The sequence below is a fragment of the Anopheles maculipalpis genome, chromosome 2RL, assembly GCF_943734695.1.
Source record: "Anopheles maculipalpis chromosome 2RL, idAnoMacuDA_375_x, whole genome shotgun sequence".
Classification (NCBI taxonomy): domain Eukaryota; kingdom Metazoa; phylum Arthropoda; class Insecta; order Diptera; family Culicidae; genus Anopheles; species Anopheles maculipalpis.
The window spans coordinates 14,824,884-14,839,481 of record NC_064871.1 but is presented as its reverse complement, the minus strand read 5'-3'; the positions used below and the strand labels follow the sequence as shown (position 1 = coordinate 14,839,481).

The window sequence follows — 14,598 nt, the reverse complement described above, 5'->3', positions numbered from 1 at the left end:
TCATCATCATCTGTATCCTACGCTAGACACGTACCCCGCCCAGCAATCGGTTGCTACTTCCTTCTAATCGGACCGTCTATATCGCAGTCCACCCATCTTCCACAATCAATTGGTGTGATTAGATAATGGGCATCAGTCAGTTCGCAGGTTCACAATTTGATTTGCCGTTGCCTAGTGCATACGGACGGCAGGTAAGACCCACCCACCCGGCCACATCTATATTTGCATTCGCACAGCGATATTAGCGCTGAGATAACAATCGGTAAGGTATGATTTACGCTCATCGTCTTCTCCATGTACACCAACTTGCGTCTCAGTGTTGTTTGCCTCCCTGATTCCCCTCCAAGTTGGAAACGTGCTAAACTGTCGTAAGAATTGGGAGAAAATGGCAAGCAAGTACGTGTTTTAAAGCGATGAGAGCTAATGATGGTGGAATGTTGATTTAAATTCCTACGAACAAAATCGATTTATATCGACAGCACATTACGTTGGGGAAAATTACGACGGGGTTTGGAGGATTGGAATGTGTTTTACACAATATAATTAAGTTCGCTGCTGCACTGTGATAGTACAATAGGGTATGTGGATCGGTGTGAAACGATTGTTTCATCCCTTTGGATGGTTATTATAATATGTTTGTAAATATTTGGATTTTTTTTTTAACTTTGTTTGTCGATAGTACAACTACTTTAAGAGTTTTTTAGATCAAATTAAAATCTTATAATAAAAATTATTCAAATCATACAGAATGATCAAATAACTCTTGAACACGCTTGACCTCAAACAACGCCACAAACATCACAACTCTTATCACAGCTTAATGTATCTTCAGTGACAAATTAAAGTACTGATGACAGCAGCCACCACATGCACTGCAACATTCGCACGCGGAACAGGGCAAGCGCAATAACTAACTTACGCTTGCAGCCTCCGATCGGATATAATCTAGCAAAGAGTCAAGGCAAAGGACAACCGATCTCTCCCGCTCGTTCACCTTGACCATGACGCACACCGCGCGTGGTTGCCACTGGAACTGCAACGGCAGCAACGACTGCATTACCTCTGCATCCAGCTGAAGAAAGTGCAGCAGCAAGCTCGCGTATCGTTTCAGTGCCGAAATGGCTGTAGTTCGATACGGCAATCCGTTCGGGCGGAGTGTGTTCCATAGAAAAGCTTCTAGTTCTATCGTACGATGGGTTTTGGTTCTCGGTTTAATGGTGCTTCCAATGGTGGCCGGTGAAGCACGTATTACTTTCGGCGGTTACGAGAGTGTTTTTGCAATCGATGAAGAGGATGGTATGCTGGAAACGGTGAGTGTAAAGGGCACGTGTTGGTGATCGTAATGGCGTATATTATAAACTGAATTCAGTATTATAAACAAACGTGTGCTTACTAGAAAAAAAGGATTTGAGGAAACTTTTGTGATCTTAATAAGTTTAGTGTAGTGATGGGAACTAGAAACCGGATCCGGATCAATGCAGGAAATAGATAAAGAAATCCTTCAGCATTTCTCAGGGTCAGGATAAGTACGGACCAGGAAGAAGAATCCGGATTCCGAAAGGGAATGGTATAGGCGTGATCGGGATTCGAAGTAGTGTTGTGTGTACTGAGTAAGAGAGGATGAGTGAAATACATCCTGCTACTGAATGATTTTAGTGAATTCTTTGTGATGAACTGTTTTGTGATTCGAACCGCAAAGAGTGTTTACAACTGAGCTGGGAGTTCTTATAATTAAATTCCCTCTAAAGGAGTTGCTAGTCGCCAGAATGATTTGAATCGCTGAGAATTTGAACAACCCTCTTGTGATTGCAATCGCAGACAATTGTTACAACTGTAATGTTCTGAAAGTCGATTCGAATAAGCTAGGAAAGGGGGTTGGAACCAGCTAGCCTCGGCGGAGTCAGCTTTTGAATTCAAAATTAAGGGCCGCCTTCTACCTTGTTATAATAACGCACAACAGGTCTTTTGTGCGTTATTGTCACAAATGAATCTCAATCAAAAATTTAAAAAATCTGTACAAATCAATGTATTTCAGGCTTTATTTTTTAGTTTGAACAATTTATTTTTGTATATTTCCGTTTTTTTACACTAGCCCGAACTGATCCGTAAATATGGATACCCAATAGAACAGCACGAAGTCATCACCGACGACGGATACGTTCTAGCGTTAACGAGAATTCCCTCCAAGGCTAATTCAACCAACCGTTCCCCTCCGGTTCTGCTAGTCCACGGATTGTTTGCCAGTTCAGCTGACTTTCTTATCATTGGGCCCAACAATAGCCTTGCCTATCTGCTCGCCGACCACGGTTACGATGTGTGGCTGGCAGATCTGCGCGGTAATCGATACTCTCGTCGGCACACTAGAATGTCGCCAGACTCACGGTCCTACTGGGACTACAGCTGGCACGAGATGGGTTATTACGATCTACCGGCCACGATCGATCACATCCTGCACGTAACTGGTGTGAGCCGTCTGCATTACATCGGATATTCGCAAGGTACGACCGTATTCTTCGTGATGGCTTCCAGTCGACCAGCGTACAATGAGAAAATCGTCCGCATGTACGCTCTCTCGCCGGCTGTCTATGTGGAGCACGTGCGTAGTCCGATCTTTCGATGGCTGGCGGTAAACAGTGCCGCCGTCAAGTGTTTCCTGGACACGATGGGACTGTGGCAAGTATTGCCCCACAATAAGGCACAGTACGCACTGCAAAGGACACTCTGTCCGGCATGGAAGACGAGGAGCATTTGCGTCCAATTGGTGGAACAGCTAGTAGGTCCTAATCCCAACGGAACGGATCGGGTAAGATGTCAAATTTACTCTTTGTCCTATTTCAAATACAATAAATTTTCTCTCCATTTATTAGCTAGCCCAACACATCGTTGCCGGTCACAATCCATCGGGAGCGTCGAGCAAACAGTTGCTACACTTTGCCCAGCTGAACCTTAGTGGACGCTTTCAGCAGTTTGACTACGAGCGAAAGGAGCAGAATCTCGCTCACTACGGACGGGAGAATCCACCGAGTTACAATTTGACCACCGTTACAGCGCCGGTCGTAATATTTTACGGACTAAACGATTGGATGGTAGATCCAGCCAATGTGATACGGTTAGCGAATGAGCTGCCAAATCTAGTGTTCAAGAGCGCCGTAGAAGATCCACATTTTAACCATCTTGATTTTGTGACGGCGAAACGTGTACGAGCACTTGTGTACGAGAAGATTCTCAATCAGCTGCCTGAGGCGAGCTGAAGCTTGAAGACTGTTCAACAAATGTTAGGTCTAGGTGTTAAGGATCACACAAATAAAGCAAGGTTTTAGAGAATAAATCCACTAACCATGTGAGTAAATGTTCGATGTGCTTGACTGCACACAAAACAGTTTAATTCCACAATTAAATCGAAATCCGACACGATTTCAGTTTAATTACTGATGCATATGGCATGATAAGTGTACTGATGCGATGTCTTCATCATCTCCATCCGATGCATTGTTGGAGTTTTAGTTGAATAAAATCTTTACACACTCACGGTTTGTAGAATAAGCCAAATTTTCAATGCGACAATACTCCCACATATTACTTATGGTTTGGATACTAGCCGATTCGGTCAAAGGCAAATTTCTGATAGAAGCAATCGATGGCCAACTTACAACTGTGAGTATTAATATCACCCAAAACAGCGCGTAATGAGTTTTGCGACCATCAAGCATACAGAAATGCTTTCTTTGTTAGATGGAACTAATAAACAAGTACGGCTTCCGGGGCCAAGCCTATACGGTCCCGACTGTCGACGGTTATCAGCTGGGTGTGCATCGTTTAGCACGAAAGGAAGGTCCCGATCCAAACCTCTTGCCGATACTGATCGTTCACGGTTTGCTGGGCAGTTCGGCCGACTGGGTCCTGAGCGGACCGGAAGATGCACTCGCCTATCAGCTGGCCAACGCTGGCTATGACGTGTGGCTTGGAAATACTCGCGGCAATCGCTACTCTCGCCAGCACCTGCGAATGTCTCCAAACCAGGTGGAATTTTGGAACTTCTCCTGGCACGAAAAGGGCATTTACGATGTTCCGGCCATGATCGACTTTATACTGAACCAAACGCAAACCCCCTCCCAGCAGATCTACTTCATCGGCTACTCGGAAGGTGCTACGGTGTACTACACAATGACCAGCAGCCTCCCACAGTACAACAGTAAGATTCGTTTGGCCCACACGATGGCACCTGCCGTACTGCTGGATAAAGTGCGTAGTCCACTGTTACTTTCACTATCCAACAACTCACCGCTTCTGATTTCCATATCGAAAAGTACCAAAATGGGTGAGCTGTTAAAATGGTCCGAACAGCAAAACGGTTTCATGCAAACCATGTGTCCACCGTTTGCAAAAAGGAATCCGTGTGTTGTGTTGTTTGAAAATCTGTTCGGTCCCAACTCGGAATCGATTGACATGGTAAGTTTGGTATGGCCAAGATGTTGAAAAAAAAAAAACTTAAATAATCCTACTATCTCCCAAAAGAATGCGGTTCAGGTTATGATGGGTCACTGTCCGGCTGGAGCTTCCGTGAAGGAACCAAAGCACTACAACCAGATTATACAGTCCGGTATCTTTCGACCGTACCAAGAGGAAAACGCGGATCGTATCGTTAAGCCGTACAATCTTTCGCTATCGGTCGTTCCGGTACACATCTACTACGGGTTAAACGATTGGATTGTTCATCCGAAAAATGTGCTACGGTTTGCAGCGGTACTGCCAAATGTTCGCGAAATTCGAGCGGTTGGTGGTAAAAAATTTACACATATTGATTTTTTAATTGCTAAACGCGTCAAGGCAACATTGTATAGTAAAATTTTGCTTAATCTTCGAAATGATGCGCGCCAAAATGCCCAACAATGAAAGGAAAACTGAAACGATCACTCTTAATAAGGCATCTGATAAGCCGAAGCTGTTAGGGATTTGGTGAACTTTTATAAAGGAGTTCCTCTGTTCTAGTGTCCTGTAATAGTTAAAATAAAACATAAAATCAAATATATTTGTTTGAATAATATATTATATTTGCATAAATATATCCATCATCCACCAAACTTCCATCTCCGTCAGAGCAGTACGAACCTCGCCTGTGAAGATCTACGGGTGGCTCGGTTCAGTTTGGCAATGGCACCCCTCCCAACCCCGCAAGTAAACAAAAATACATGAAACAAATGCCTTGAAAACTAGGACATGGAGAGCATGGAGCAAATGCCTTGTAACTCGGGCATTCCTGAGCTGATAGGGGCGTTCCGCATACCATTGGACCGCGCATCATTTTGTCCAACACTTCATTTCGATTCCTCCATCCTCCGTCCTGTTATTCCACGAAAAAAGGGTTATTTATTTATAATTAATTATGACGGTCCAGTACCGTATTGTGATCAACGATCTCATCGATTGTAATCGAAGGATCAAAATATTCATTTCACTTCTTCGGTCACTATGTTTGACATGAGGAATAACCGCGATTGTTTGTTGCTTGGGTATCGACGTACAGCGTGACAGCTTGTTTACAGCGGTACTGTTTATAACAATTTATTGACAGCGGTATCTAATCCAAAACATTTGATATCGGAGAACAGTCAACGAAACCTTTCGCCTCGGTGTATAATTTTCTCTATTTTTAACCTATCTTATATCTCGTCTTGTCAGTTTTGTGCGGGATTATAGGTGATAAGATTAGTTAAAAGTTATTGAAAGTGATAAGAGTGCTCTTTTGATCAGACTCCTCCCGGAGAGGCCACGAATCTAAATCAGTGAGCAAATATCATTTTACCAAGCAAGTTGTATATATTAGTAACTGAGCCAGGTGTTGTTAAATACGATGAGTAAAATGTTGAACGAAATCTGTGATATGCTGGACGGATACACCGGCAGAGATAAGGTGTGTATGATAGGAAAATTGTAAGCTAAGAAGAGAGTGTCGGACGATCGGTCATTAGACAGTCCAAACCGGAAGACGGTGCACCCCCAAAGTTCCACGTCGAATAAAATGTTTTGTTGTGTGCCATTAGCAGTGTTGAAAACAACTTTCACTTTTATCCTCCCTCGTGCAACAATAAGCTCTCCTGTTGCGGGTTTTTGTACACGGAGGTTGTGCTGTTCACGAGAATGGAATGAATACACGTAGATTGTTGAGCAGAATTGGATCATAAAAATGAAATATTTAAAACTTGTTTCTAAAAGCTTAAAAACGACTTTCGATCGATCGAGCACAAGCAACACGTCCCAAAAGCAAGTGGAGCACAATTTTAAACGCCAGACCGGTTTGTTTACTTCCACGCGGCAAAACAGAAGGCGTGCTTCAGCGCACAAACCACTTAGTTGATATTGAATGAATTCCATTCTTTTTTTTTATGTATCATTGAATAAGCCCCCGATCTTTGTTCTCTTCGGCATGCTAATAGCAAAATAATGTGTTTATCAATGCCATTAAATGAAGTAATAATATTTTCATTAAATGTTTCCTTGCTTATTCATTCTCTTTCTAGATAATTCGCACACTATGCTACACTACCAAGCTGGCGTCTGGGCTGTATGCCCAGTCCGATCCGACAAGAGCAAAAAAATTGGCCATATTTAGCTCCAAAATGTCACAAACTCGGGCCACCCTGCGACTGTTCGACGATTTGCCTATGCTTGCATACAGTCTGAGCTATGGATACGGCAGCAAAGAACCGGACCGGTGGATGGGTTTGATCGGCTTCGTCACGAATTTGATCGATCATGCTTACTATCCGGTAGACAAGATATGTTGGCTGATCGAGCACAATCTGCTGAACGTTGAAAATCCTACCCGTTGGGACACGATCAACTCAATGCTCTGGGTCGCTTCGATTTACCTCAATCTGATGAAGTAAGTGGTTTAGTGTGCGGTGGCGGGTGCCCTGGAGCTTCCATTCTGCCTATGATCTTTGAGGCCTCCTAAATCTGCCACTGGGTGTGTGCTAAACAATTCCAAACCGGATCGCTTACCGAAAACCTTGCACTAAGGGGAAAGCCTGTGCATTTTATTATCTCGTCTCATTATCCCTGTGCCTTATATCTTAAGGTGCGATTTATCTATTTTGATACTGCAAACATACGGAGATAAGTTTTCCGGTTCGGGTTTACCCGACACATTTGCTTAATCGAATTCCGTCGCAAAAGGATTAACCGAATTTAGATACTTATCGTTTATCGTTCGATACTAATTGTTTTATGGTTTTATTTTTGTCCCCATCTAGGACCATTCGGAGCTTCACTGTGATGGAACAACATAAATCATGCATCGATAAAAAGGAAAACGAAAGCAGGTAACTTCTATACCGCATCGCACCTACCCACCTGTTGTTGCCAAGAAATGATAAACTCATGGATAACTCATTTGATCCAACCGTTTCCGGTTTTTTTTTCAGCCAAGCATTCCGCATGTTGCTGATAAAACAGCGCATGGAGGCCATATCGATATTGCGTTTGTCGCTGGATCTGATCCATGCCGGTAGCACGCTGCCACAGGGAATGCTTTGGGGCGGTCGTTTCCAAACTTGGCACGTGGGACTGATCGGAAGCATATCGTCATTGCTCGGTCTCTATCAATACATCGCTAAGAAGCGAATCGTTAAGCAGAGTTCCTAGTGTAGTAGTGACACAATTTTTACTACGATGTGCACAAAATCTGCCTCCAGAGAGTATCACCACCAGCTTCTTGCTTGTTTTGATTAGTTTTAATATAGCTTTCCTTCCTATCGTTGGTCGAAAACGATTTAATTTAAGGTATATGCTAGCGTTATTAGTGTAATTAGGTCGAGATCGCAGGATCGATTAATGAAAAACACACACATGTCCAATTAACGCGGGTCTTTCATTAAAAGTTGATATTTTTGTTACGATATTTTGTATTCTTTTCTAAGTCACGTTTTCATAGAAATATTGTTAAAAAAAATTAGCAAATAAATACTAGTCAGTAAATTGACCTGTAAATAAAGGATCACTTCTGATCACATTTAAATATAATACAGTCATTTATTTTTAAATAATATGATTTCGAATAATTCATACACGACACGATCGACGCACATACATTTCGAATCGCTACCGAATGTTAAAAAGGTTCGATTTTGATTCATTATATGTGAAGACGTCGTCGCCGCACGTAAAGAAAACACAACCATTGCACGGATAAATTCTCGATGAAATCTGTATGTTTTTATTGGTTTTCTTTTACATGTCGTTTTGCTGAAACGTTGGGGGCCTCTCTTCTTGTTTGTTGGAGTAAATAGTAGTTTTTTGGTAGTTTGTGTGTTATTGTTTACAGTATTATTGTTTTGCGTTAATACAAAGTCCATTTTGATCAGTTCTGCTGCTGCACTCCCATTTCGCTACAATGTTTCTGTGTTCATCAATTCATAACTGTGCTCGTAAACAGTACGGGGCGCGCGTACAAAAAGACAGTTATGAATTATGCTTTCGCGACTGCCACTTCTCTTTCATATCTCTAAAAAAAATTATCCATTTTATGGTGCATATCTCGTTTCTGTTCCGTCACATCAACTATGCCTTAATGGCTTTTGGTCTTAACAGGTTGATCGATTTGCAAACTCAAATCATACATCTTTAATAATCGTTTACTTCGGGGGCAAGTAACTACTCACGCGAACCTCCGCCACACATTTAATCCTGGTGGTCATCTGTGTGTACCGCCTTGTCTGTTTTTTTTTGCCTTTGCTAATGTCCTTTCTTCTAGCATTTCCATCTCAGAATGTTTCAAATTGTGTTGAGTTATAGATCTGTGATGCACACACACACACCACTGCCCTAAATACGCGTTCGGGTTTGAATAGTTTGATTCGCGCTACCTTCCACCGACATTACTTTATGTTTGCTTAAACTTTCCTGTATGTCTTTTTCATATTGTCCATTTAACTGGCGGGCGATTTCGAGGGATGTACCGGTTACTGTGCACAACAGGATAGTGTTACTGTTTAGTTTTCGATTTGAATTTTTCATATTTCTTTCTTGGAGGAAGTATGTCATTTTGATTCGATAGCAATAGAAGAAGGAAGCATTTGTCTATATGAATCGATTACATCGGAGCTTCATCCTTAAAAAAATTCGGTGCGATATTGATGTTTTGTTTGGTATTAAACGATGCGATTAATTGTGATGAACTGAACCAACGATCATTAATTAATTATCCGCACGAGTGGGAACCATTCCAACATAATGCAAGTACCAAACCTCTTTTGGAAAGGGATTCAAGAACATTACAATGTCATGAATCCCGACTGATTTCACAATAGATACAATGTGCTTTCTGTATTTTATGTAACCTCCTGCCTTAAACATTTGCAGCTTATAAATTTGCAATGATTCGAGTAATTCATCAACAAACGTAGGCATCAACCTTCAATATTGTCCACTATTTTTCAATGCAAATTTCGAAACTCATTTAAACCTTATGTTAATATTTCAAACAAATCAAAATGTTTAGATAATGATTAAAAATTGTTTCTTCATGTAATTTTCTTTTCCTCCTTTCATGTACACCTTTCATGCTCACACACGCATCACAAAAGCAGTACCAGTTTTTTTTTATTTCATGTTTTGATTTTATCTTATTGTGGTTTTTATTTGCTTCTCCATGTTACGAGTATAATGATTATCCAAGCATTTGTTTATGCTTGATACAGTAAATTGTACCGAATGAAGGAAGTTACTCTCTCTCTCTCTCTCTCTCTCTCTCTCTCTCTCTCTCTCTCTCTCTCTCTCTCTCTCTCCTTGTCGATTGTTTTAGGGGCCATTAGTAATATGCTTCGGCAAAAACGGTCAATAGCTTAGTGGCGTTTAGAGATGAGGGAGCCGGATTAATTAAAGCAGCTGAGGTTAGGAGATGTACTAAATTTATCTTGATTTAGTATAGAGTTTTGGTCCTACGATTTTGCTCTTCTCTGGCCAGCTGTAACAATGTGTACTTGCTACTATTTTATTTAATAAATCGTTTTTTAAGGTTTTGTGACGATACGCTTTTAGTCTTGTGTATCGAGTATATATGTTCAAATGATTGTTTCCGAGATTCTTTCTCGAGTAAAGGCGTAGTTTTTATTCATCGCTCTCCGTGTTTCATACACGATGTGTGCACGCAAACACGAGCACGGAAGCAGGCTATATAACGTCGAAGCGTATATTATATGACCGTACACAACAATCACACATATGCTCAATCCTTATCATTTATATTACTTATTGCTTGATTAGGTGCACTCCACGCGCGTGTGTATTTTGCATTACACTTTTCTCCTTTAAATCCAGGAAATTAACACACCTCGCTTCAGTTCCGACTTTGTTTCTTGCTTTTCGAATTACACTAGTAGCACATTCATTCATCAGTCCCTTCGGTTTCGAAATAATAATTCAAAACTTGTTCAATTTTTGCGATCCGATTGTGTGGTGTGCGTTTCGATTCTTGTGTACCTCGAAAAACACTAGTCAAAATTGTAATTAAAATTGAGCACAAATTACTAGAGTATAAAAATTGTTTCTTCTATATTTTTTTATATGCTTTCGTTTTTACGACCTTTTTTTTGTAAAACAAACCAACTTTCTTCAATTTTTTTTTTGTAGCACCATGCATCTTGAATAACAAACAAAACAACACTAATAGTATATAAAATAGATAAAAACATATGTGTTAAAAACACTCGCACACTTCTTGCCACAACGTGCTGTTTATAAATTAAGTAAATAACGAGACAAAATTAGAGGATGAAAAATGCAACTGTTAAAATTATCTGCCTACAATATAAAACCACACGCACACACACACACACACGAGACACGAATATAGTGTAAAATACATAAAATGTCGATCAAACTGTATTTGTTTCGTTCGTTAGTGTTTGCTTTTCTTTGTTTAAAAACATCAATCAAAAGCCAGATGCACACCCGGTTGCTACCACTTTACGTTGATCTTTCACTTAAGGGGTGGTGTTACCATTTCCATTGGCTATATAGTGAAAGTTTTTGAGTAATAAAACGGTATTATTTAAAATAAGATTTAATTTTAAAAACACTATTCCGTACAATTCTCTAACACCTCTACAAGGTATGTGAGAGTGTTTGTGTGTCGTTTGCATTGATTGTTATGAGGAAAGTTCCGCTTTCATTTTTGTATTAAAAAATCACTCAAAAAAAGAAAAGGAACATTCTCCTCTTACACCATAACATATCAGAATGGAAGGTTGTGATTACGCTAAGAAATTATTGCATCATTTAAACGTTGCCATTAATTTCCGTAAGCATCGTGTGGGGATTTTCTAACATATTACACCTTTCTCTTCACCAATCGAAAACGAAACTTCTTAAAATGTGCACAACTGCAGGATGCATTAAAAGTTAAAATGTGACCAATGATTTGGCCATACAAATTTAATACACACGATTCAGAATTTAACCAGCTTTATGGTTTTACCACCTCCTGTGTTTTTCACATACAAAAAAAAATAAGAAGAAATATCAATAGTATTTTTGCTAATGAATTTATAAAGTGCGGAGTGATACAATATAAAATAAAAACCCCAATAACATTTTAGTTTAGGACAATACGGCGGAGAGCCGTCATACTGAAATATAAACATTTTAGTTTAAACATTGCTACAGGAAACACATTAAATATTAGTGTAGTGCACATGATGGAAAGAAATAGTAAAATAAAAACCAAAATAAATAAAACCTTTCACACCGCCGTCTAAAACAAACATTTAGTTTGAAAGATTAACGTTCCCGTTTTCGTTCCCGGGCAGTATTGTTCATCTATTTAAACTGAATGTTTCTAACTTAATATACGTTTACACGCCATTCCCTTCGGTTCTTATACCTCTCAGTAATACTCGGTTTAATCCGAGAATTTCAATGCATTTTTCATCAAATAACAGTTGTGCTCCCGACTTGCACAATTTGTGTAACTCCAAAAAGCAGTTTTACAAAGCTGAGGGAGAGTTTTCCAACAGGATTAAAAGAAGAAGAAAAAAAGTTGTATTTAAAAAGAGTTACTAACACTGCACAAGTTATGCTAACCGCTCGGATCAAACGTTCTTTGTTTATGTCTTTTCCTCTCTTTCTCTTACCTTCTTTTTGGTTACAGTTCAAACTTGCGGTACAGTTTCTTCTTCTTGTGTTTGTTTTTGTTTGTTTAATCGACGTGTTTTCGTCTTCCTTTCCCCCTTTCTAATTCATTTGCTATCTGCTGAAATCAATCACACTTTTCTTTAACGTACACACTTGATGTTAAATGGAATAGCTTCATCAACTTTCCCAGGCACATTTTGTTATTTATGTAATAAACTTGTTTCAATTTGCAGATGATTTCTAAGAACTATTTTCCCTTGCGTGTAATACTTTTTTCTTTTATTACATATGCTGGGAGTTTTAAAGTTGAGACTATAAGTAATGATTTAACATGGTTCTATATCAAACCTTTAAGAAACGACAGAAAACATAGTACAAAAAAAAATGGTTTTAATACTAAAGGAGTGCGAATTCTTCACAGGTAAGAATGTCGTCCATATTAATGCGTCTATCTGTTGTTCAGAATTTTCTTATATGATAAAACACATTAAGCCATTCTTTATGAATAAAAACAATATTATTATCATTATTACGATAAAAGATGCTTAAGTTTTTCCTATAACAATAGTTGATTTCTCGTTAGTCTACGTTATTATCGTAATTGTTTTTGTATTTCTTCTTCATGCATCATCCTGCATTCGCGCTATATATGCAACAGGTAGATACAATAGATACTACCAAACGATCAACAGTGTTCAAAATACGATATTAACCATATTAACCATGCATTAAATCGTCGATTAAATAATTGAAGCTCGATATTTCACCTTATACACGTTCTGAAGTCTATGCAGTGAGATTAATCATGTTTGGAAATAGTTTATACTTTAAACTACAATCAATTCTGCTGCATTCTGGTTTTCCGATAAACTAGTTATCTCAATTCATAAGTTATGTGCATGAACATAAAAAAGAACGTTTATTATCATTGTTTTTACTTTAATTAAATTTAAAGTGCTTTCAGCCTGACTCTAGGCAGATGACAGATTGAACAAGTGTTTTGAAATGTAAAAAAAAAAAATAAGTTCTATCCGACGAACTGAACCATATTTAGATGTTTTAACGTAGTTAGTTTCAGTATTTTGCCTTTCGCAATGTAACATATCGAAATATGAGTATTATTGTCTCACCATAAGTAGCTATTTATACTTAACAGCTTTCTAGCTAACCAGTTGCAACAAATCGAAATATTTCATTTAATTATTGCATTGGTATTTTCAGTGTGTAGGTGTCGCATTTGTTATACTGTAATACATCGTTCACTATTTTGTGAGTTTAGTACGAATCATGTCCACAATGGTATTGTAAAAAAATATAGACATTTGTGTATATCGTTTACATGCTTCTAAATATTGATCGATTATAGCTTATGCATTATTTTCGCATAAAGTTATGCAATTTAATTTTGTTCTGGCATATGAACTGCGGTTGCGTTTTTATTCGTATTTAAATTGGTTACCGGGTCCCCTCCAATGCACCAGCATGAGCGTATATATACTTTTGTTCGTTTAGAACGGTTGATTTTACCCATTAAAAATCGTTTAAAATATACTTCAGTTTTTACCCAATTATAAACAGGAATTATGCTGCACGGCCCTAGATGAATTTCAACTGATCGCGCTACATGCTGTTTTAGCACAATAAACTCATTAATGAACACAACATATTGTGAGTACGAAAACCACCGCTTATTTTGGTTTTGCTGCCGCTCTAAAACCACGTATAACGTACACAAGGATAAAAACGTTTGATTAAAACAAAACTAAACGCATGCTACGTAAGTTCAAAATCAAATATAAATATGCGTTGTGATAACAATTTTATGTAAAAATTGAAAGATGTTTTTAGAACTAGGGTACAACTTAGCAAAGATGCTATATTGTTTCGTTTAAAACAGCATCGTGTGTTGATTTAAGTTAATATCATGTTTCAAATTCGAATATTGCTTTATTTGCTTGGTATTAGCTTTTTGTTTGTTTAATTTATTTTTATAACCCAAAACAAATAATAGCTAAATTATAAAGATGAATGAAAACATTTGTGCAAAGTAGTAACGAATAATAAAGAGGATACATAGTTTTTTCCCCTTTGAACACCATTATGTTTTACTATAAGAATAGCCAAAAAGAAGGTTAAACTTAACATTCATTTGATACAGTTCATTCTATTGAAAGTACACAACACAATAATGGTGTAGTAAAGTTATAACGCAGAAAGATTGTGGCATAATGAACTATATACCCTGATATAAATATGAATAAATAAACATATAAGAAACGAACGCGCCAAATGATTTACGGCATAAATAGAAAAAATGGTTTCAAAATTCAGTGTAAGTAAGTACTTGATCCACGATTCCACGTCCCCTCACTAAGGTCATACAGCGCTGTATCTGTACCTGCAGTGCTTTTTAACGCAACCAGCTAACCAACCTAGCCAACCCATCAGCCTAACCATAATAGCAAT

At 38.6% G+C, this 14,598-nt stretch overlaps 4 protein-coding genes across 4 annotated transcripts in view; all 4 read left to right on the top strand.

Moving 5' to 3' along the window:
- LOC126558780 (transcription initiation factor TFIID subunit 9) overlaps window positions 1-14,598 on the top strand; it is a 406,967-nt gene that overhangs the window by 110,178 nt on the left and 282,191 nt on the right. The window lies entirely within an intron of this gene.
- Window positions 1,119-3,251, top strand: LOC126560122 (lipase 1-like). Its single transcript, XM_050216283.1, has 3 exons — window positions 1,119-1,310; window positions 2,093-2,803; window positions 2,868-3,251. Exons 1-3 carry the CDS (start codon window positions 1,119-1,121, stop codon window positions 3,249-3,251), a joined length of 1,287 nt encoding a protein of 428 aa, XP_050072240.1.
- LOC126560121 (lipase 1-like) lies at window positions 3,733-4,893 on the top strand. Its single transcript, XM_050216282.1, has 2 exons — window positions 3,733-4,449; window positions 4,516-4,893. The coding sequence occupies exons 1-2, from the start codon at window positions 3,733-3,735 to the stop codon at window positions 4,891-4,893; spliced, it is 1,095 nt and encodes a 364-aa protein (XP_050072239.1).
- Window positions 5,844-7,644, top strand: LOC126558939 (peroxisomal membrane protein 11C-like). Its single transcript, XM_050215028.1, has 4 exons — window positions 5,844-5,911; window positions 6,519-6,883; window positions 7,254-7,322; window positions 7,425-7,644. Exons 1-4 carry the CDS (start codon window positions 5,852-5,854, stop codon window positions 7,642-7,644), a joined length of 714 nt encoding a protein of 237 aa, XP_050070985.1. The 5' UTR covers window positions 5,844-5,851.

Coding starts and splice junctions, on each gene's coding strand:
- LOC126558939 (XM_050215028.1), top strand. CDS start 5,852: ATGAGTAAAATGTTGAACGAAATCTGTGATATGCTGGACGGATACACC. Junction 6,884..7,253: donor ATTTACCTCAATCTGATGAA/GTAAGTGGTTTA, acceptor GTCCCCATCTAG/GACCATTCGGAGCTTCACTG. Junction 7,323..7,424: donor AAAAAGGAAAACGAAAGCAG/GTAACTTCTATA, acceptor TTTTTTTTTCAG/CCAAGCATTCCGCATGTTGC.
- LOC126560122 (XM_050216283.1), top strand. CDS start 1,119: ATGGCTGTAGTTCGATACGGCAATCCGTTCGGGCGGAGTGTGTTCCAT. Junction 1,311..2,092: donor AGGATGGTATGCTGGAAACG/GTGAGTGTAAAG, acceptor TTTTTACACTAG/CCCGAACTGATCCGTAAATA. Junction 2,804..2,867: donor ATCCCAACGGAACGGATCGG/GTAAGATGTCAA, acceptor TCCATTTATTAG/CTAGCCCAACACATCGTTGC.
- LOC126560121 (XM_050216282.1), top strand. CDS start 3,733: ATGGAACTAATAAACAAGTACGGCTTCCGGGGCCAAGCCTATACGGTC. Junction 4,450..4,515: donor ACTCGGAATCGATTGACATG/GTAAGTTTGGTA, acceptor ATCTCCCAAAAG/AATGCGGTTCAGGTTATGAT.